The sequence below is a fragment of the Stigmatopora argus genome, chromosome 9 (assembly GCF_051989625.1).
Source record: "Stigmatopora argus isolate UIUO_Sarg chromosome 9, RoL_Sarg_1.0, whole genome shotgun sequence".
NCBI lineage: Eukaryota > Metazoa > Chordata > Actinopteri > Syngnathiformes > Syngnathidae > Stigmatopora > Stigmatopora argus.
This window is the reverse complement of record NC_135395.1, coordinates 19007065-19029972: the sequence shown is the minus strand read 5'-3', so window position 1 is coordinate 19029972 and position 22908 is coordinate 19007065. Positions and strand designations below refer to the sequence as shown.

The 22908-nt window shown below is 45.0% G+C and overlaps 1 protein-coding gene across 4 annotated transcripts in view; it reads right to left on the bottom strand.

Moving 5' to 3' along the window:
- Positions 1 to 22908, bottom strand: part of slit3 (slit homolog 3 (Drosophila)) — a 129677-nt gene that overhangs the window by 6386 nt on the left and 100383 nt on the right. For all 4 annotated transcript variants that reach the window (XM_077609733.1, XM_077609735.1, XM_077609734.1 and 1 more), the window contains 17 exons: positions 22705 to 22848; positions 22465 to 22608; positions 19377 to 19540; positions 15423 to 15555; positions 13638 to 13706; positions 13493 to 13564; positions 13289 to 13360; positions 11017 to 11088; positions 10868 to 10950; positions 10677 to 10757; positions 10469 to 10593; positions 9603 to 9700; positions 8184 to 8323; positions 6464 to 6557; positions 6035 to 6172; positions 5714 to 5957; positions 3691 to 3821 (listed from right to left, as the gene is read on the bottom strand). In XM_077609733.1, coding sequence (XP_077465859.1) covers positions 3691 to 3821; positions 5714 to 5957; positions 6035 to 6172; positions 6464 to 6557; positions 8184 to 8323; positions 9603 to 9700; positions 10469 to 10593; positions 10677 to 10757; positions 10868 to 10950; positions 11017 to 11088; positions 13289 to 13360; positions 13493 to 13564; positions 13638 to 13706; positions 15423 to 15555; positions 19377 to 19540; positions 22465 to 22608; positions 22705 to 22848 — 2004 coding nt within the window. The remainder of the gene's footprint in view (positions 1 to 3690; positions 3822 to 5713; positions 5958 to 6034; positions 6173 to 6463; positions 6558 to 8183; positions 8324 to 9602; positions 9701 to 10468; positions 10594 to 10676; positions 10758 to 10867; positions 10951 to 11016; positions 11089 to 13288; positions 13361 to 13492; positions 13565 to 13637; positions 13707 to 15422; positions 15556 to 19376; positions 19541 to 22464; positions 22609 to 22704; positions 22849 to 22908) is intronic.

Sequence of the window (22908 nt, the reverse complement as noted above, 5' to 3'; positions counted from 1 at the left end):
GTCTAATACATTTGGACTGAGAAGGGATGGCTAGTGATTCTTGTTATTATTAATATTCCAAACTGTACGTGAAATTTGCTGCTTTGAATTAGCGCTGATCTTCAAATCAAACCCCAGCAGGTGGCAGTACAGCACAAGTACTTTTACAAATGGAATTCAAATATCTACAATTAATGTATACATTATTATACATAACAAAAACCGACCCCCGATATAGATTGTCTATTTAACAAATAAAAGTTTGGAAAAATTCAAGTTAGAAAAAGGTTTGTTGACCCCTTCTTTAAATGTTGTTTTTTGGATGGATACAATTCCAAGTGGATAGTATTCAAGCATTTGACAAGGACAGACATCCAATTCCAAACTGACAGGAAAGGTCATCTAGGCCCCTCCCGGTCAAAACGGATGGGACGTCTAGCGCCGTCAACGGCAGCCCACGAGAAAAGGTCGACTCCGTAACTATCCAGATGTAATGGACATGATGTCCAAATATTTGGATTCTCTCCATTTCCACTGTGAAAGGCAATTGGCCGCTGCCGGCCCGCCTTTGTTGACTATTTATCAATAATATGATTGCGTGCGCCAGCAGCCCGACTCAATTAAAGTGACGAGGCGCAGACGCGGCGGCCTCAATTAGCCCTCGCCGACCGAGACGACGGCGGCGGCGACGGCGGCCATTTCTCTCTTGTGTTTTTGTTCCGCTCACTCCTCCTTCCCTTTTCATGAAAGCACCGTTTCTTCCAAAAAAGCCAAGCAAGAGGAGCAGGGCCGGAGCTGAGAGGGGGGGTGCGGCCACCCACGGGCCCCTGGGGGATCCCGTTTGCGGTTTCAAAGGGGGTGTGGTCGGGCGAGAGGAGACTAAAACAAACACAAGATGATGCGCAAGGCTATAATAGTATAGTGTTTAACGTCTATTACCTGGGGGAGTACGTTACTGAATTGGACAGATTGCTGTTAAAAGTAGCAGAAACCAAGCTGCTGAGGGTTCTGTAAGGGTGAGCAGGTTGGACGGGATTGGATTTAAGCTTAGAAAACAATATGTCAAGCTTTGACGTTTTGGGCCGAGAGAGAGCAGACTTGGGGGGGTTGTGCATGTCCAAAGAAGAAATGTCAATAGGGGGAGGTTGTGGGTGGAAGCATCAAAATGTTCGAGGAAAAGTGTCAAAGTGCTCATTGAACGTGAGCGCACAGTAACGGACCCTTTGCATTTCTGGGGCGGTAAAATATGGCAGAGGCGGGACGGGACGGAGGAGAGCTGGTCCAAAAAGAGGAGAGTGGCGAGAGCCGATGATTAAGTGCGGAGATGACGGAGGGATGGAGCGGAACGGGGAGGGCGAGGGGATGGGAGAGGTGGGGGGGGACTGCGGGTTGTGGTACCCGGGAGGGAGTCCCACCGCAAAGCTGCGTCGAGAATTATCCTTGTCGACGATGGTTAGCGTAACACGTGCCACGCCTGAAAAGACAGAGGAGGGACGCCGGAGGAAAGGCAGAGCGGAAATCGACGCGCAAACGTGGCTGACGTAAACTCATTGGCTGCCATTGAGATGTCCAATCCTCTTTGAATGGGAAGGGCGTGGGATCGTCTCCTTGAACGAATTCAAAAATAATAGCAAGTGACACGGGAACATCCCCCAAATGGGCCAAAATGGAAATCTCGGGTCATTAATGTTCGGAATATCAACATCAATCTGATCCAAAATCTACTGGAAGTCACCCCAGAATGCCCAAAATGTACAGAAAGCCACCAGAATATATTTTGTCGCACGCAATGACATCCCGAGTATTAATGTAAGGTAAAAAAAAAAAAAAAAGAATCTCACTCCAATGCCTTTAAGCTATAAATCCTAATAGCATTGATTTAAGGCAGGGGTAGGGAACCTATGGCTCGGGAGCCGCATGTGGCTCTTTGGATGGGTGCATATGGCTCTGAGCTAAAATATGGAAACTGCCGGTGAGGGAGCCGAGTCCCGAACGGACCAATAGGAACGTCACGTCGGAACTGTGGCATTGATTTGAGTCTTCTGCATTCATTCTCTCATTGATACTCATTGATATTCATTGATTAGCAACAGCGTAACAATGTTGTCAAAAGAATTCAGAGACTTGATGTACTTTAAAAGTGGGAAAATGACCCCCCCAAAAAAAAAATCGCACATTTTCATGCATTTTGACTTTTAAATTGTGAGTATGGCTCTCAAGGAATTACATTTGAAAAGAGGAATTGTTTATGGCTCTCTCTTTCAAAAAGGTTCCCGACCCCTGATTTAAGGTGACCATGTTTTTATGTCAATTGAGCGATTGGCCAATAAATCATCACCTATTTTACCGGCTATAAATGAAGCTAAATACTCTAAATGTATTGGCAATCAACATACAATATAGAATGTATTTATGGCTGTGTTTTTCTTCCATCGACGCTGCTAAAACGGGCCGATTTAACCACGATTTAATGGCAAAGTAGAAGTCAAGGTTAGAGTTTGAAGCGGGCTTTGACTTCTCAGCAACGGTTCTTCGAGTCTGGCGGTTCCGCACGGCCGCGCTTCCTTCTCAAAACAAACGGGCAATCCGGCGAATTCCGCCGTAATCCCGACGAGACGGCGGGCGACCCGACGGAAAAGCGGCCAGAGTCTTTGCGGGCCCAGCTTCAAACGGACGGCGCCAGAAACCTCAGTCCGCCGCCTGAGCCTTCGGATAGCGCGGAAAAGCGCTCTGGCATTTTTATAGGAACTGATATTCCTTTGCTAAATTGCACCGCGGGAGATGATAATCCAAGATAACACTTGTGCATTTACTGAAGAGACGGGAAGATAAACAATGGGAAAAAACGGAGGAAGTTCAACTGCGTTCAGAGCGGCTGCGGTTTATTTTATTTTTATTTGTTTTCCCTGTACAAAGTCAAGGTGATGGAAGGGCAACCAGTCCAAGTCAGCACCTTGAGCAGATAGGCCGTAGATATATTGCATGTTCACGATAATGATGTCATGCATTGTACATTTACAGGATTAAAATTGTAGCATTAAAGTCGTTTTGTTGCTTATTTTTCCCGTGACATGACCCGGAAGTTTGGCTTCACGGGCTGAGACAGATGTTTCAACATAAAACTACTTTTTTAAATGTCATATCACGAGATTAATGTATTAAGTCATACATTGTACACTGTCAACGTAAGGTCTGTATCATCGTGAAACTACTTTTGGCATCATAGATGGAGATTTAAGCAATATTAGGAGAGGAAATGCTTGTAAAATGACGGTGTTACGGTCATTATATTATGAGAATGAAGTCATGCAATGTAATAGGGCAGGATTAACATCTTAATATTATGAGGTTACATCGTTTTGTTGCTTATTTTCATGTTTCGACGTTTTGAAACCGCGTCACTAAAAAAAAGAATGACCCATTGATGTTCCTAACGCCCAATTTAAAGGTGGAAGTAAAAACAGGAATGGCAGGTAAAATCACTCAGCAATGCCAACACCGTACAATGTATGTTTTCATATATTTTAAGCCTGATGGTTAGTTTTATGGTGTGTTTAAACATCCTTGCAGGGAATTGAAGTCTCAAATGCAATGGATGGGCAGATTTTTTGGTTTTTTTTTTGTATATGCACTTTATGGTGAAGATTTAAGTCTCATTGTACTTGGATAATGAGAATAAAGACATTGAATAGAATGCAAAATTTGAATTACCTGTATACTGTGGTGGGAGGGTAGCTGGCCATGTCGTAGATAAGTCGTATGTGTCCTTGGTAAAGTTCCAGTGCCAACGGGTCCTGGTCCTCCTTATACAACAAGATGCCGTTGTCTTTTTCGGTGGCCACCTAAAAAAGGCAAGACGCCGCTGTTATCGCTCAACTCCATATGGATTCAAACATAGAAAGATTATCTTTTTTATGGAAACACTCATACATATTGTACAGCCTCACTGTCAATGACAGTCAATAAAGTAACACAGAATGAGATTTATTATTATTTTTTAAAATGGATCTCTCATGATGCCATTTCAGCGAGAAAGCAAGATTCGCTTTCCCCGGAGCCTCCAATCCACGAACTTCCGTCCGTTCACCGCCAAGCTTCCCAGTTCAAATAGATTGGACGTCAGCCGCCATCGACGGCACCGGGGTGCCGAAGCGTGAGCCTCTAGCCGTCATTGCAAGAGAAACGATAGGCGATGTGAACCAAGGGTTCCACGAGAGAGAGAGAGAGAGAAAACGTGTTAAAAAGGGAAGAGGAGTGATTTATGAAGGGCTGTCAATGCACTTGACTTTTCCTTTTTCTCAGAGTGGAGGAGCCTCGCTGCGGATTTAACAGCTTTGCCATTGAAAAAGTCCAACACTGCCAACGGGAAGGTGAAGGTGGAAAGCACACGTTCACGTTCACGCTCGCGCAGGTGTTAAACACAAGTGTCGGGCGGACCTTTGCGCTTTTTCTCGCTTGCCAAGAAGACAAAACGGCCAATTGGGTTTCCAAATTGTCCGACGGACAGAAAAATCCACACTGGAAAGTGTCTGCCCGCACGTTTGTGCGTTTGCGCGTGCGAGGCAGCTGGCGGCGGGCGGATAGACGTTGGATTGGAGATTAAAAAAAAGATCCTTCAGGTTTGATGTTGTACCGTTTAACCTTCCTGTCATGTTGCCTTGTCCTTTCTTAGCTTTAGGGAGATGAGATGATCACTACATGCTAAAGAGTACAATATTGAATTCCATTATAGTATAGTATAATGAGATTTAAATATGTCGGTGTCAAGATTGAAACAAACCTTTGATTCCACTATGAAAAAAAATCTAGATTTCAACAACCACTATGTGGAGGCATACCACTTCATATTCACAACAATACTTCATTTAGGTCATAGTTACTGATTACAGAGTGATTTATGTGTTCATGAATTTTCATTCTATTCCAAAATGAATAAATACTAAAAGAAAACAATGGTGAGTGCAACGTAAGTGAGCGAGAGAATGAGAGAAATAAATAAAAAACCAAAATGTAGGTTAATTCAAAAAATGAATTAGAGAAACAAATCTGCAATATTAAAATAACCATGACGAATGACCAGTGTGATTGCTGATTGATATAAAATGCAAAATAATTTGTTTATGTTGAATGAAATATTCTTTTCGATCATTTTGTTTCAATAAACATGATCAACAATTGGTCAGAATAATTTTGGATTTGTCTTCAACTATATCAGGGGTAGGGAACCTATGGCTCGGGAGCCACATGTGGCTCTTATGATGGGTGCATATGGCTCTGAGCTAAAATATGGAAACCGGTGGTGAGAGAGCCGAGTCCCTAAAGCACCAATAGGAACGTCACGTCGGGACTGCATCATTGATTTCATTGATACTCATTGAACTCATTGATATTCATTGATTAGCAACATCGTAACAACGTTGTCAAAGGAATTCAGAGACTTTTTGGACTTTAAAAGTGATAAAATGACTACAAAATTTCATGTATTTTGACTTTTAAATTGTGAGTATGGCTCGCAAGGAATAACATATGAAAATAGGAATTGTTTATGGCTCTCTCTTTCAAAAAGGTTCCGAGCCCCTGAACTATATGAAACATAAGACTGAATGTTGGAAAGTTTGAGTTGAATTTTACCTAAAGAAAATGTACTCAAAGGCGAGAGGGGAACCCCCCCCCCCAAAAAAAAACCAAGGTAAACCTTGAAATGGAAATTTAATCCAAATGTGACATGCCGTACCTGGAAGGAAATGTGCGCGTCGGGGAGCAGCCGGGCCCCCGGGAGCTCCACGTAGGCCTGGCGTCCCAGGAAGTGGACGGTGGCCATCTTGTGGCATTTGTCGCCGTAGAAGCCGGGCAGGCAGCGACACACGGGCTCGCCGGCCAGCAGCAGGCAAGGGGCGCCGTTTTGGCACTCGCTCTGGTCGCACGGGCTGGTCTGCAGCAAAATCATGGGCGGGGGGGGATTCTCGCAAAACAAACCGCTGGAAGGACACGGATGTGCTTTTTGGTACCCTTGATGCCGCATTTCTCACTTTTTTTGGCTGTGGACGGCGCTCACCTGAAGCCCTCCTGGCACACGCAGGTGTAGCCGTTGACGGCGTCCACGCACTCGGCGCCGTGCTGGCACTTGTTCTCCAGGCAGTCGTCGTAGTCCAGCTCGCAAACATCGCCCACGTAGCCCGGCAAACACTCGCACCTGCGGAAAATTTTGCTATTGAGAAAAAATCTGGCCGGGAATTTAAAAAAAAATCTCTTAGGCGAGTCCCAATTACGACAGAGTTGCGCTCAAATTGACGTCAAAATATGTAACTGGACTCCGTGGCTGTTTCATCAGTGGTAGCCCCAAAAACACAACACTTCGGTCTCGCCAAATGAAACGATTCGTTACGCGTCTGTCCTCATTTTTGAAGCGGACGGAGGCGGTTCGACTTTGACCGGCGTACCACAAAACGGCATTTGGCGACAAGCGGGGCGGTGCGTCTCTCACCTGTAACTCCGCCCGACGTGGACGCACTTGGAATCGTGCTCGCAGGGGTCGAAATCGGGAAGACACGGGTCCAGCACGTCCTCGCAAAGGTCGCCTGAGAGAGAAATAGGACCATTTAGAGAAGGAAAACTACGCAGAAGACGAATGGATAAACTTAACAATGGCGCCCGGCCTCCCCGTCCTCCTACGTTTGGGTCTCGGCTTTGGATCTGGCCCGCTCTATGGCTCATCTTGACATGGGCAAACATTTGCGCCGCCACGTCGGAGATGAAGCTCCTCGGTTTTCGAACACGGCTTAACGTGAATCAAAGAGTAAGACGTTAATAGACGGGAAAGGGTGGAATTTATGGGCTCTTAAAATACTGCTCTTCATTCCGCACCCGCTTTAATCTAATCCCGACGGACCCCCCCCAAGCCCCCTCCCCCCTCCAGACTCCCACCAGGTCTGTCTTGGCCGGCCTATTCCCAAGACCTTTATGACCCGGCGGCTAAATTACACTCTGCAATCAGCTGGAAACAACAAAAAGAAGTGATTTGGGGCGGTTTTATCGGCGCCCTTCCCGTCGCGGACGCCGTCTGGTAAACCGTGAGAGTCAAAGCGAGGGAAGGTGTTTGTCTTTGTGGATTCCGTCCCGTAAACAATCCCGCTTTATTTCCACTCAATGTAAGAAAATGCGTCCAAAATACCTATTTTGTTATATAAATGATCTCAAGTGATACATTTAAATAGGGATTTTCTTGGCTTTTTTTCTGTGACTGGACATTTTCTAAATGTTTTTTAAAGTTCATTTCAATTTTGGCTCAAATAATCACATCAGATTGTTATTGTCTTATTTATGTGAGACAAACGACTGAAAAAGATTAATCGATTGCTTTCAACATATATTGTCAGACCCTTAAATGAAAGGACTGTTTAATAGACTCGCTCCATTTCGTGATCAAGGTGAGAAGAACAACAATGTAGGCTGAACTAAAGCTTCTTATGCGGGCCATATTTAATGTCGCCGTCTGAAAACTGGCCAGCGGGCCGCAGTTTGGACACCACTGCAACGTTTCGACATGCCAACAAATGTAACGACACAGTGTGTGTATGTGTGTGTGTGTGTGTCTTGACTGAGCTCCAGTAGAAAAAAAAGTGTGTCTTTTGGAGGACGGTGCCAAGCTAAGAAAGAAAAAGTTAACTCCTTACTCAGCAGCTGGCGGAGGCTCGCTCTCTCTTTCACACATCTTCGCTTTATCAACCCCGTTCTTGACCTCTATTCATTCCGTGACATTTTTATGTTTTCTCCTCGTCGCCACACACACACACACAAACACACACATACACACACTTCTTCAGTGGGGGTCACTACGGAGCGGCTGTCCATTACGGGCTCACCAGCCGGCAAGAGTGGAAATGGACGTTTTGTGCGAGTAAGCAGTTGTGTAGCGGGGAGAGGAGAGGAAAAAAAAAGAAAAAAAAAGAAGAAAAACAGTCCCAGTGACCTCAGAGTCACTCACTTACTTTAGTCACATTTCCACCAAGGATTGCATTTTAGTCAGGGTCAAGGCACTCTGATTTGGAAGGCTATAAAGCCCTGGTACCAGTCAATAATACAAAGTGCACTTGAGCACTTTAAACGTCTTTTAGTGGCAAAATTAAAAGTAGACAGAGGAAAACGGGCTTACTAAAATGGACAGCCAACAGCTAAAATAACAAGTATGGGGTACGTCTTTTTACCTGCGTAGTTGGGCGGACAGACGCAAGTGTAGTTGTTGACGCCGTCCACGCAGGTGGCGTTGTTCTCGCAGTCGTTGTCTTCGCAGTCGTCCGGGTTGAGCTCGCAGCGTTCGCCTTCGAAGCCCGGCGGACACACGCAGCTGCAAAGGAAAATGGCGGCGATGCCATTAGAAAAAAAAAGCACATTTTAACAAGCTCATTTGATTTACTAAATATGGAGGTCTACATTTTTACAGAAGATTTTAATTAGGAGAATGAATGATTCTCTTCATAGAGGGGGCGAAACCTTTTGTGAATGTCAGCAAATTAAAGTCATTTAAAGTCTTCAAATTGAAGGCAATTTTTTCACTAGACTTTCAACTTTCAGCGGTGTCCAAACTACGGCCCAGGGGCCAAATTGCAAGCACCATGTCACGGTTGTTCTCCAAAGTTGCAGCTTCTCCAAAATATCAGCTACAAATTTCAGTTGGCTTCCGACGCCGACTCTTCCGAAACCAACACAACAATTTAGCGAGCGCTTTAAGCGACATCGGATGTGGACGCCGGCATTTTGAAGGCGTCCCCCAAAGAATTCTAAAACATGTCCGAATGTCAAAGCGGACACCCGAGCGCTATCGACGTTAAGAGCGCCCGTGGGAAAGGAGCCAGAATATCGTTAGCGTGGCGGGCCGCTAAAGGCCACATGCATATTGAAAGCTTTCAAAGGCCAAAGGGCTCTTGGACAAGACACTTGTCCACTTTGTGTTTGCCATGCGTGGGCCCACGTGGCGCAGAAGGTCTGGATGGATGCTCTCCAGAATAGAGAAAAAAGGGGGGGGGGGGGGGGTGAGTTATTTGCACAATCCTTCCCAGAGGAAAGTTCCCAGGCCCAAGTCAAAATGGAAATCCCGTTCCGTCCCATTCCTGTACGTGGAACAACGCCAAAATGACACCATTTTTGTATTATTTACTCATAACTTTTGAGGAAAACCGTGCCACCGCAGAAAATCAGGTGATAAAAGTAAGATTTGGGAGGGAGGGGGGGCAGGCCGGCGTTGACAGATTTACGTCCAAACGTCGGGGGGGCGAAGCGACGGTGACGACTGACAGCGTTGGATTTTGCTTTGAGCCCTCCTCAAGCCCCATTTTGGCATCTGTTTCTAGGCTATTGGCAGCCGCCTCAGACCCACTCGCAGATAATAAAACACATCGTAAGGTCGAAGGTCGTGGTCGTCGCGAGCAACGTGCTTCTCAAGAATGCCCCCGAAAAAAGAGAGCAGATTACCATCTTGAAGTGGAGATTGAGCATCGGCTCATTTGGTGTTGCCCCAAAATCATATGCACGAATGATACAAAATAGATTGGAGAGTCGAGTTTGAATTCTTTGCATGGATTCATCTCTAAGTTTGTTTGTTTTTAACGACGTAGGGGGTGGGCTACCTGAAGTGGTCTTGGAGGCCCGGATGAACGTGGCACGTCCCCCCGTTCAGGCAGGGGAAGCTTATGCAGGCGTTAATGGGCGTTTCACAGTTCTGACCCTGAGAAAGATGGAAAAAATAACATTTGATACAGTATATATGCTTTAGGAATGGGTAAAGGGTGCTTTACCCAACAACATCATCATCATCATCTCCCCATCTTATTTTGTATTCTTTTCTCACTTGGGTGGATTTTTTTTAATGAACATTGATTGTGTCAGGGAAGACTTGAAGACGGGCATCCAAATGTGCAATTTTACAGACTGACTTGAATAAAATAAAAAAGATTAAATCAAGCAGTATTTCATTTCATCTATATTTGAGAAGGCATCTTTATGAATTGTATAATAATAAAAAGAAAACCCAAGCAGAACAATGTCATGACTATTCTTTCTATTTCTATTATTTTAGAGACCTAAAATGTTCCAAATCCTAATTTTTAAGATTATAAAAGGTAAATGTTTATTTGGGAATATTGGGAACTAAAATCTTTAAAAATATATATATTTTAAATATATATTTAAACAAAAACACAAGTAAAAGTAAATTAAATCTTGTTTTGAGACATGGTTCAGCTAAAAATTGTCCAAATCCAATGTAATGATGTTTCTAAAAAGCAAATATTTATTTTTAAGGACAGTAAACTTGTGCATTCTTTAAAAAAATATATATTCTACATAAAAAAGAACAAGGACAAGAAGGAAATATGAGCTTTTTCTATTTTTTAAAGAGATTATCGACCTAAAAATTGGCCAAATGCTAATTTTAAAGCGTATAAATGGTCAATTTTTGCGAAACAAAAACATCTTTGAGTGCGGTGCATCTCACCTTGAATCCAAAGGAACAGGTACAGTGGTAAGACCCGGACGCGTCGGCCACGCAGGTGCCGTTGTTCTGACACGGCTCCGCCAGGCAGGGAGCGCACTTTGACGCCAGTCCGATATCCACCGGCCCTGAAATGGAGAAAAAAAACGCTTGCTACAGCAACACGCGATGCAACAGCTTTTCCCTTTTCCCGACTTTTTTTAATAATTACCTTTACACTGAAACTTGTTGAGCGGCGTCGTCAGCAGGAGCCTGTCGGCCATGTCGGGAGGCCCGGTGCAGCGTGCGATGCCTGTCGGGTTATGGAATCATCCTCCATTATTTTGCTCAAAATGGACAAAGCCCACCGTTTGCTCAACGATCGGACGCTGGCGCCATTTTGCCGGGCGCGGCTTTTCTTACCGGGCTCTTTGAAGCCGGCCTTGACCCACTGGGAGAGCCAGCGTAGTTCGCAGTTGCAGTACAAGGGGTTGGCGCCCAAAGCCCTAGAGGGGTTCTCAAAATCAAGCCCCATCGTCCTACAACAAAGCGCCCGTCGGCGGCGTACTCACAGGTGCGACAAAGCGGTGAGGTGGCCGAAGGCGCCGTCCGGGATGCTGGAGAGGTCGTTCCCGTGGAGAGTCCTGGAACAATTTCAAAAAAAGGACCGTCAGGTTTCGAGGACGTGGACGCCGTTCAAGTACGTGCGTGTGTTGTGAATCGGAATGATGCGCTGCCGGCCCAAAATGTATTGGGGATTTATTTTGGGAGCCGCCAAATAGTTCATGAACAATGTTCCCTCGATGTTTTTGTTTGTCTGGGCAGAAAGACAACCTCCCTGAGTACCGGTGTGAGCAACATCATCATTGCTCGCTATTGGCACACACCAGTAGCAGGTGTATGTCTACTACACATAAATGATTTAGTAATAATAAAATGTAATGATTGATATCTATGAATGGGCAGCCCGGTGGATGAGTGGTTCGCGCGTCGGCCTCACAGCTATTTAAAAAAAATAAATAAAGAAAGAAAATTGGGATTTTATTTTGTGCGCTCCATATGATTTGCTGTGCGCAGAGAAGACGAGAGTAGTGTGCAATTGCGCACGCGTGCAGCTTAGAGGGAACATTGTTCATGAATGAGAATCTCTCTTTTCATTTTGAAAATAGTACGTATATTAATGGAAACAATTACCATTGGCCTCCATGGCAAGGCTGCACCATGTTTAATATCAATGCCTTTTCTTATTTTGCGCGTCTACGGCATGTTATTGAGCAATAAATATCCGTGAAAGGGAGCCGAATCTCCCATCCAATCAGTTCCAAGTCGCACGCGAGCCAAGCCCACGCGGCCATAAATCGCGGGCAGGAAAATGAGCGACTTTTTTGCTTTATTGACTCATTGCGTATCGCGACAGGCTTAGTCATGGCAGTCATGTGAGGTAAATCTTACTTTCTGCCAGACGGCGTTGTGCGGATCCATAAATTATTCAAATGATCTGCGGCACGAGACCACCGCGCTCGTGTCTATAATGGAACATGACTAAAATATTTATATATAAAAGTCAACAGAAAGCTGGCGCTCGCAGAAATGTAGCCGTTGTAATGGGCTCCGTGACTCGTCGGCTGACTTACAACGTCCTTCCATATATTTTGCACCATTTTTCTTCCTCTGTTGATTTGTTTGTTTCAACCAATCAAGAATTTGAGGTACTAGCACTGCACAAACATATTTTAATCATTATTATGGACCCATTATACCCATAGATGATTAAACTGGGGCCACAGTGTGAACATCTGTACTCCCAGTTTAGTAGTTTGTTCCCACAATTTAGTACATTTTAATAGCCCTCGTTTAGTAAAATGTGGGTACAGTTTAGTCATCTGTATTTACAGTTTAGTCATCTATTATCCATCCATATCTATATATAGTTTAGCAGTGGCGGGTCGTCAGGGCCTTCAAGGCCTTCTCTGCTGGCCTAAGAAATATCTGAATCATATATTATATTTTGTCCATCAATACTTATTAAATAATTCCAAATTGTCTGTTAGCTTCCTTTCATTGCTTTTCCCCCTGGTTGCACTAGGAAGTGGATTTTACCCCATTTTTGTGCATTGATTTATTGATTATTTTTTATGTGTCGCAGCTGTAGAGGTTTTATAGCCATAAAATAGTTTTTGAGGGTTGGATTGATTTGTTGAAGGCGCTACGAGAAAATACACGGACCGCCACTGTAGTTTAGTCATCTGCGGGTGTAGATTAGTAATTGTTGGGTACATTTGAATAATCTGTAGAACCCATTTAGTAATAAATGTGTGTACAATTAAGTCATCCATAGCCCCCAGTTTGGTAAATGGGATTAATAAACTGCAGGTACAGGTTAGTAATATGTGGGTTGTGTAAGCTCTACATAGAGATTACTTATCTACGGGTAAAGATTGCCTGTGATATATATATTTTTTACCCTGGCACCCGTAGATTAGCCCAGTGAAAAAACCAAGAGCTAAATGAAAACGAGCGAGCGGCACTGAAAAGAAGGCCCGCCGCGCACGCACGGGGCGCCGAGGCAGAGGGTGGACAAGCTGATGGATGACAGGAAGAAACACACAGCGAAGCTCCATTCATCAAGGCCAACGCCAGCCAGAAAGCGGCCATTGGACAGACGCCAGGATGGGCGGATCAACGGCGAGGGGGAGGGACGAGAGATGAGAGCTCATCATCGCTTTTATCTCGTCATCGGTTAGCCCGGCGGAACCAACGAGCGCGCCGCCCGCAGTGGGGGGGCTGATTGAATTTTGATTTAGCTCGAGAGCGTGCGGGGGCGGGGCCCAGCTCGTGACTCACAGTAGGCGGAGCGACTTGAGACCGTTGAAGGCGTGGACCGGGATGCAGCGAATTTGGTTGTAGCTGAGGATCCTAGTGGAAAGAAAAGGAAAAAAAAGCTTAAAGCTTACTTTTACAGTTTAGAAGCTCCTGCTTAATGACCGACCCACTGTATTTCAGACCCCGCCCCCTAGACATTGATTCGCTGCCACGGCGACCACTCACAGCGTGGCCAGTTGGCTCATGTTGCTGAAGGCGTACGGCGCCACTGCGCTGATGCTGTTGTTGCTCAGGTCTCTGCGGAGGCAAACGCGTCAGGTCAATACACCCACAATGCATTGCGGAGCGCGCGTGGGTTCTGCAGACGTACACCAGCGACAGGTGCTTGAGGGCGGCCAGCTCCTTGGGTACAGATGTCAGCATGTTGCCTTCCAAATACCTGCACGCAAACAAACAAATGAGGCTCATTTACGGACTATAAAAGGAGGCGGGGCTTTTCTGCTGGCAAAAATGGCGTTCCCCTCATGACAAAATGTTTGCGCTGTCTTTCTCTGGGGTCACAAGTAGGTCGAGCAGACACCATGATGGAGTGTCTTCCCGCGGCCGATCAATACCTAATCACTGTTATTGACCCTGAGGAGCGGGAGTCATTTGAGAGCGCCGACGTCGACCGCCTGCTCGCCTTTAGTATGACGGATATTGGCGCCGTTTCAGGGGGGAAAAAAACTAACAGACTCAAAAAAACTATTTTTACCAGCTCTAACACTTGCGGCTTCTAATAAATAAAGAGTTTCTTTAATGGAATCTTGCCAATGATAAAAAAATACAAATCATCCAGTCAGTTTCTGTCAGAAAACCATCCCAAAAATAAATGCAATTGGCTGGCAACAATTTCAACCAATGGCCCGTAGCTGGCTAGGATATTTTCCGGCACCCCCGCGGCACACCAGAGTCCAATGTGCCATTTTTTTTTTGCCCCGGGTTACTTTTGACAGGCCATTTTACAAACGATTTTACGAGTTAAACGGCATCCTGGATTGGCGAAATGAAACATTTTCCAGCATTTTGTTGGCAGATCCAAAGATTCGTACGGACGGCATCGGCCAGACGATTGTTTTACGCTCCAACTGGAGTTGGGATCAATGTCGAATGAGGAAATCGTGTTTAGCAGGCGCCGCTGACTGTTTCTTGAAACGTTTGGGCGAGAATAGCTCGGAAGAAGACGGGGAAAGCCCCCGCCCGTCCGTGTTCCACAAATTTGGGGGGAAACTGTATCTAAACAACATTTGCAACGTTATCATGGTGAAGACAGACAGGACAAGGTCAGCTTTGTGTGTCAAAACTAAGCCCAGATACTTTAAGTTTTTCCTCACTTTCTAGTCCACTTTTTAACCCCTTGATGCCAGAATTGACAGGCAAAAAAGCATTAGCGCAGGAGTTGGGAACCTTTTTGACAGAGAGAGAGCCAGAAACAATTCCTATTTTCAAATGTTATTCTTTGAGAGCCAATTTAGAAGTGAAAATATATGAAAATCTGTGCTATTTTAGTCATTTCACCGCTTTTACAGTACAAAAAGTCTTTGAATTCTTTTGACAATGTCACGCTGTGGCTAATCAATGAGTATCAATGGGAGTACCCATGCACTAAAGTCTCATGGAAAAGAAAAAAATGACTAAAAAGGCACTAGAGGTTTTTATATTTGAGCTCACAGGTTAGCGGAGAGCCATATGCACCCATCAATGTGCAAGATTTTAGAATCTGTGCAATATTTTAGAATTCACCTCGCCGGGATGTGACTTTTTATACTTTTATACTACTATTTATGTTTTTATTTTTTATTTTTTTACTGGGAAAACACACTTTGAAAAGCTTGGAGTAGCACCACCAATTTTTTTTATACGCAGCTGTGTATGATGACAAAAAAGGCTTATGAATTTGAATCAAAAGAGCCACATATGGCTCCAGAGCCATACGTTCCCTAAGGCTTGCATCAGAAGGAATATGTAAACACAATGTTTATGTTAACACCGTTTGTCATGATGGTAACAAAAGGGAGGCGCCCCTTCTTTTTTTTTAATTTCATGGAGTTGGCAAGCCAGGCAATGAACCAGCCGGTGTGAAGGGGAAGGGGTGGGCGGGGGGACTTGTACTCACAGTTCGGTGGCGTCCTTGGGAACGCCCTTGGGCAGCGAGCGCAGGCCTCTGTTGCTGCATCGCACCACGCCATCGGAGCACGTGCAGACGTCGGGGCAGCCGGACGCCGGGAGGCAGCCGTTATCCTCGCCACCTGAAAGACACGGCAGCGGGGGGAAGGGGGCGATCAAAAAAATGTCGCAAACCGACGTTATCAGCCGTGCCGGGATCCCGAAAGGCTAATTGGTCATACTTAGCACGTAGATAAACGGACCACATTGCGGCTTTCCGAGGACTACTTGAGCCGCTATTATCTCCACAATTCTCGAGGCTGCACTTTAGCGCCGGCTTTTTTTTTTTAAAAAGGAGGAACTATAAATAAAAGATTATCTTAATTTAGATAGGCTGAGGGAGAAAGAAGGGAGTTTTTCCCCCCCTCAATTGACAGATTAGAACGTCTTTATGTGGAGTTTATCTATAAAACATGCTCGGGTGCAAAAGTTCACGCTTCAGTGCATGAAACTTTTTTTATTTTGCTCATTTATACGAGGACAATGTGAATAATAACGTTGCTGGTGCCATTGATAGCGATAGATGACCAATCGATTTTGACAGGTCATACCTGTCAACCTCTGCCGATAACTGCCCTTATAAATGATTATGATTCCCCTTACAAACCCCCAAAAAACGTACGAGTCGTACGGTGTTTGTAAGGTTTTTTGGGGGTTTGTAAGGGGAATCATAATCATTTATAAGGGCAGTTATTGGCAGAGGTTGACAGGTATGACAGGTTGAAGTTTAAACTGGCAGCCCTCCATTTATAAATCCAAATATTATAATCCGGCGATCACAATCCTCTTTGAGGCGACCCTAGTACCTTTTATAAAGTCACATTTTATCACTGTAAAAATACTTAGACACTTAGCAGGTTAACCAAATTTACATCAAGGGTTTTGTTCTTTGATTTGCTGCTGCAACAAGTTAATTCCTCACGCTCGGCGGATCAATAAAGTCTTATTATCTTATCTCAGATGAACAGAAGCTGATAAAACAGGGCGACACTGGCGGGCGAACAACAAGGACTGCTTCAAGGACGTCTAAATAAAAGCACGAGCAAGCTTAAAAGGTGCTCGGCAACAACGCGAAGACGAGGTGGAAAGAACGCTCCTGGCCGTCGCCGAGGCTGGCGGCCAGGAGTGTTATTTTTGGCCTCCATTTCCCGGCGTGACACGGTCGCCCTCCCAAACGCACGGTCGTTCCGTTATGGGAAGACTTGAACCGTGCTCCGGGTAGAGTCAAAAGCAACAAAGTCAAAACCATAATGGAGGATAATGAGGAGGAGCCGACCGGCCAATAATAACGCAACTTGACTTTTGTGTACACGCGTCTCTCTGAAAATTGCTTTGGATTTAGCGGTGGCGCTTATTGGCCATTGTGATGTCACAGATTTGGCGGCTTTTAGGGATATTGGAGCGGGGCGCTTCCTGGACAAAAAACTCACTGGCGGGTTTAGGAACATCAAGTCATTGGGCAAACCCAGAGATGAGGCGCCTAATCCGGGGACCGAGTTCCGTTCCCAATCCTGAATTTCTACGGCATCGGATTGGAGTGGAAAAAAATCCAACTCCATTCTGGCAGCAAACTTTGCAAGTGGTAGTCGCAGAATAATAAACCGCAAACAAAGCCAAAGCCAATACCATGTTTTCATTTGCCTTTTTTCTCTTACGTTCTCGCTGGCCAGACTTGAGCTCTCGACGGCAAAATTTCCTGCTCGCGCCACCTGACTTTTTGCCCGCTAAAAATCTCTCTCCCAGTTTTTGGGGTGGCCATTTTGGACACACCCATTGATCAAGTCCCTCCGGAAGTTATGACTGCTAGTCCTTTTATTTGTCAAATAAAAGAGCAGCAAGCGTTTTAATCCCACGTGGCTTTTGGCCAGGAAGTCAGCCCGAGTCACTTACAGGCAAGCGTTGGAACATGCAATAAACCACTAGAGTGGCATTTATATGACCTCATCTGCTTAAAACTCACACCGACTTTTGAGTGGAGGCGAAGCCGCTAACGACTTTCCAAGCTGATGTTTTAGAAAAACTTTTCAGCGCAGGAAATGATCAGAGGGGTGAAAATGAATTTCTCCAACAAGAGTAGAGACGCGGCGGCGTGGCATCGAACTTGGCGACCATACGGGAGCATTGTCGCCGCGACGACGCCATGATGTCATCGGGGGGCCGCTAGAGGTTAGCGATGGCGCGGACGCCGACGTGATTGGCGCTGGAACCCGACTCGAGCGCTCGCCGAGAGACGGGCTGGCACCACGCGGCGTAAATGCGAACAATTACAACATGATCGTTTCCATTTCCGTTGCTCTGGTGAGAATATTGCCTTTCTTTTTTCAACGCTGCGAGAGAGAAAGTCAGAAAATATCCTGGTCGGGGATTACGACGTCCGACCTCAGAATGTTCCAGCGTAAACAGTGACAACCGCGATTTGGTATTTGTTTTGTTTGGGAATTAGAAATTTGACCCGCCGCGGTCGTGGCAGTAAGCTTACCAGCTTTTTTTTCTTTTTCAAGGCTGACTTTTTTTCTAAAAACGATGACGGAGAAGTTCAGGCATGAGTTATATCATGCATAATCTATATGTATGGTTTTGGTTATGAGTGGAGATTTTTTTTGCACACAAACAAATCAGAGGTGCATCACAAAATAAGGCTGCGAAAAAATGACATTTAAATCGTTGCTTCTCATCAATGCATTTGTATAATTGAGCTTTTCTTGATCCGAATTTTCTCAAGACCCGTAAAAATGATGTAAAATATAACGTAAACAGTAACGGATGAATGGATTTGTTTGTATTCAAGTCAGGAAATGCTTTGTTTACGATACTTCTACACCATGAACTGTTTCCGTTTTCCTAGTGGTTTGATTTACAGCAGCCGAAAAGCACAACAGTACTGAAAACCCACGTGAGCAATGTTCCCTCTAATTTTTAGTTTGTCTGGGCAGAAAGACAACCTCCCTGAGCACACTGAGTACCAGTGTGAGCAACATCATCATTGCTCGCTACGGGCACACACCAGTATCACACCTGCCGTAAGCAGGTGCATGTCTACTACACATAAATGATTTAGTCATAATAAAATGTAATGATTAATATCTACGAATTGGCAGCCCGGTAGATGAGTGCTTCGATTCCTTAGAATATGCACACATCCGACTTAAATTTGACCTTATTTTACACATCTGTCCTTCTCACTTCTCATTCTCGTTCCAATGACTTTTCTGCTGAACGTGTCACTTGAGATAGTCAAGTTTCCATTTATATGCAATATTTTTCCAGGATTTTTCTTTGAGTTATTTAATAAGGGATAGCACATATTAATGAACATATTTATATTCATGTTAATGGACATATATATATGTAAGATTGTAGCCAAGGGCTAATTTCCATTTATAGTCCATTGTGTAGGTTGAAGACACATACTAGACACACAGACACGCACGCACGCACATAACTACACACAGAGTAGATTTAGACAGTTCTCCCCTGATTTCACCGCTTAATAGAAGGGCTGTAAAACACGAAAAATATGAGTGGACAGAGCTACTGCCACTGGCTGCCGCGTAAACGGCGCCATCATGGAGAAAGGGGTAAAAAAAAACAGGGATTTTATTTACTGCGCGCCATATGATTGCTGCTGCGCAAAGAAGACGAGAGTAGTGCGCAATTGCGCACGTGCGCAATTGCGCACGTGCGCAGCTTAGAGGGAACATTGCACGTGACCTTAGGTTCGGATCCCGTCTTGTGAAAAATCCAATGGTGTCCGATATTTTTAAAATCGCTGCATCGCTCATCGTAACCTGAAGATTTGTTGCGCGTTGTAACGGCTCGTGTTAAAACGGCTGACAAATAGACGATTGGACCTCCCGACACTTGAGCAAAAAACAAACCAAAAAATGACAGGATTGGATCTTACCGTCGCACGTAAAGTCAGGACTGGCGACATCCTGGATGGGAATTTCCTTGAGGAAGGCGGGCCTTTGACAGCGAGGGTTCCCGCTCACCACTCGCGTTTTCTTCAGCCAATGACCCAGCCAAGCCAAGTGACAGTCGCACACGTACGGGTTGGACAGGAGGTTACTGCAAACACACGGACGGACAGAATATTTGTCACGTTCGGGCCTCGACGGGGACGATGGTGGCGTTCCGAGGATTTGAATCCGAGGCAAACGTGGCCTTCTTCAAATCTCGGCAAATTTTTCAGTAGCTAAGAACGGCAGAAATTCAGAGTACAGACGCTCCCCTACTTACGAACATTCGAGTTACGAACAACGGTACATACGAACATGTCTGCATGTGCAACTTGATGCGCGTTGCACGGGAATACAACTTGAATCGTTCGACCGTCAGTACCATTTATAAACAGAAAGATGGAGCAGCAGGACCCAAATATTGAACGTTGCACAAAGTTTGCAAATCAATTGAATGATGCCATACAGTGCTACTGCATCATTTATGATGAAAAAAAGAAAACTGCAATCGTCATTAGATAGCTTCTTTCGGCCACTTTCTAGTAAATCTCTCTCTCTCTCTCTAATGTATGTATACAGAACTGTATGTATTCTCTCCATTTTATTAAAAAAAAAAATTCAGTACAAACCAATGCGTGTTACTTATACAAGCCTTAAACATACAAATGCACTTATATAAACCTTCAATATACTTATATAGGCCTTAAATATAAATTATAATACAAAATATAGCACTGAGCAACTTACAAACAAATTCAACTTACGAACAATCACTTGGAACCTAACTCGTTCGTAAGTAGGGGAGCGTCTGTATTGAGATACTGCCACTTTTGCTCCCAAAGCCAAATTCATACACTGAGAGGAAATAAAAGAGGCGGAGAGAAAAAGGTTATTGTCCCTTCATTCCTTTTGGTGAATTCAATGAGATACAGCGAGGCGGAGATAAGCCAGCCTCGCGGAGAAAAGAAAAGAAGGTTATCGTATTCATCGTATTCTTCCATTTGGATGACCCCTCGTCGCGTTTTCTTGCCTTTTTCAGATATTCATGCCGAGGCGTATTCAATGATGGGTCGGCGCAACGGTTTGGATCCCCGTCGGTCGTTAGGCTTCGGGGACCGGGGTTGCCATAGCGACGCCGGTAAACAACCCACGGTTGAAAAAGGCGCCATTACCTCCAGTCGCTCGTCCCTTAGCAACCGGTCGCCGGTCACGATTGCCAGGCGAGGAATTGACCTCGCCGAGTGGCGACTCGACCTCGGCCAAATCTCTTACTTCCCGTTTTCGACGTGTTAATCTTTTAATTAAACGTACGCACGCTGCCGGGAAATGAGAGGGGAGGGGCGCGTCAAAGCGCTGTTCAAGTGAGCGCTTCCAAATCAAAACAAAGCAGATAAGGAAATGAGCAAACAGGCTCGGCTTTCTTTTACGGCGCCAATTCAGAAAAGGAAGCCTGCTTGATGCGCAAAAATGACATTATTTACAAATATTTTGCCAATTTATCGCAAACTACAACAAAAATAGGGCGACTTATTGTTGGGTTTATTCTGGGATGTTACTATATGTTCAATAAGCATTGAATAGGTAATGAAGCTATAAATTAATTTGTGCTATACTTTATGTTGGGACTGAGTAAGCTCAAGGACACTTTCGCCCCACAGCTGCTTTCGAGGCCAGTTAATTGTTTTCAGGACTATTGACTGAACAGGACACCATGTTCCAGGCCGAGACTGTTGATCTGAGTTGGCAATGAAGATCTACGAGGGACTCTTAAATTGCTTTGACTTGGATTCCGGCAGATGTCGATAATCGAATCAACTTCCAAAAATACTCGCATTATTGTTTAAAAATACGGTTGCTCTGTTTACCTTATAAAAATATTATTATGCTTATTCGTGCAAATTCTTACGCAGTTGTTTTGGTTTCCGATCTGCTCGGGTCACTTTGTATGCTTACTTGTGCAAATTCTTACGCAGGTGTTTTTGGTTCCGATCTAACATGAGATTGATGTGGCAGTTGTTTTTTGACCTTAATGGTGTTATTTGGTTAGCTTATGCAATTGTTTGAATCAGATGACCTCAAATGTTTTGATTATGCGCCGACTAAATGGACAGAGGAAGATGGCGTTTCTTTAGACTCATCCTGGACGAGGGCGAGTCGGGAGTGATTTTCCTTGCAAGTTGTAGCCAGAGTATATTAATGATGTCTCCCTGTTTTGATTAAAGTGTTTTAATAATAAACCTATCACTTATAGTCAAGAAATGACCAGTTTTTTGGGAGGGAATAATGTCACAGCCCTTGTTATTTATATTAAAAGGATGGACCACCAGAATAGTATTCATTGAGCGTGCCAATGTTCGACAAACACGGATCAAAATCCATTCCCGGTTGTCCGTAATGAGCAGCGTTTCAGTGGAAGGGCGTTTGTGAAATGTCCAGCCATTCACATTCCTTCAAGCTCGCCGTCAAAACTCATTTCCAAACAAAACCGAGGTGGAAACTGGAATGGAATTTGACGGCTATACGAGCTCTCCTTGTTTGGCGGGGGAGCTTTTTTACGGCGCGGTCTGTGTTCACAGTAAGGAATAAAGATAAAGGCGATCTTTTACGACAGCGACACGTTATTTACAACCTTCGCGTGTACAGTAGGTGGTCGGTCAGGAGATTGAAGCGGCCGGCGTCTCTTTCCATCCCTCATCATCGCGACGGGGGAGGGCGGACGATAAAATCGCTGGCCCTTGGCTATGTTTACACCAGAACAACCACGTAAAAACTGGAAAATCCATTTCTGGGATTCCGCAATGTTGTTATCTCGGTTAAGTTGGACCCACCGACAGAACCGAACGTGATTATAAGTACGTCGGGGCCAATAGCGGACAAAACAGCGGTACCCGCAAATTTATGGGCCATTTGACTCACGTGCACGTTTTTTGGGTTTGTTGACATTAGTTTTTGGTTTAATGAGATTTTTACAAGTGAAATATGTGCTTGCGGTGCTGATTCAGGCAGATAATTTTTTGTTTTTTTAAAACTCACATGGTGGAGAGCGAGTGCAAGGTGGCGAAGGCTCCCGGGGCGATGCTGGAGATCCGGTTGTCGTACAACGACAGCAGACGCACCGAGCTCAGGCCCGTGAACGTGGTGTTGTCGATGCAGCCGATCTGATTGCTCCGCAGCATTCTGCAACGATAAATAAACTCACGTCAATACCGTATAGGGAGCGTCGCTCCCCAGACCTCCGTTGATGACGACAAATGGAGTTTGGGGTTTACTCACAGCGTTTTCAAGCCACCGAGACCTCGGAACATTCGCCCGTGGAGTCCGCTGAGCTTGTTGCCGGTCAGGAGAAGCTCCTGAACCCCCGCCGCTCCGTCAAAGGCGCCCTCGCGGATGTCCCGCAGCTTGTTGTTGCTCAGGTTGCTGGAACGACAAAGTCACCGTCAGCCAATGGGTGGCCCTCCCCGAATACGAGTCGCAGGC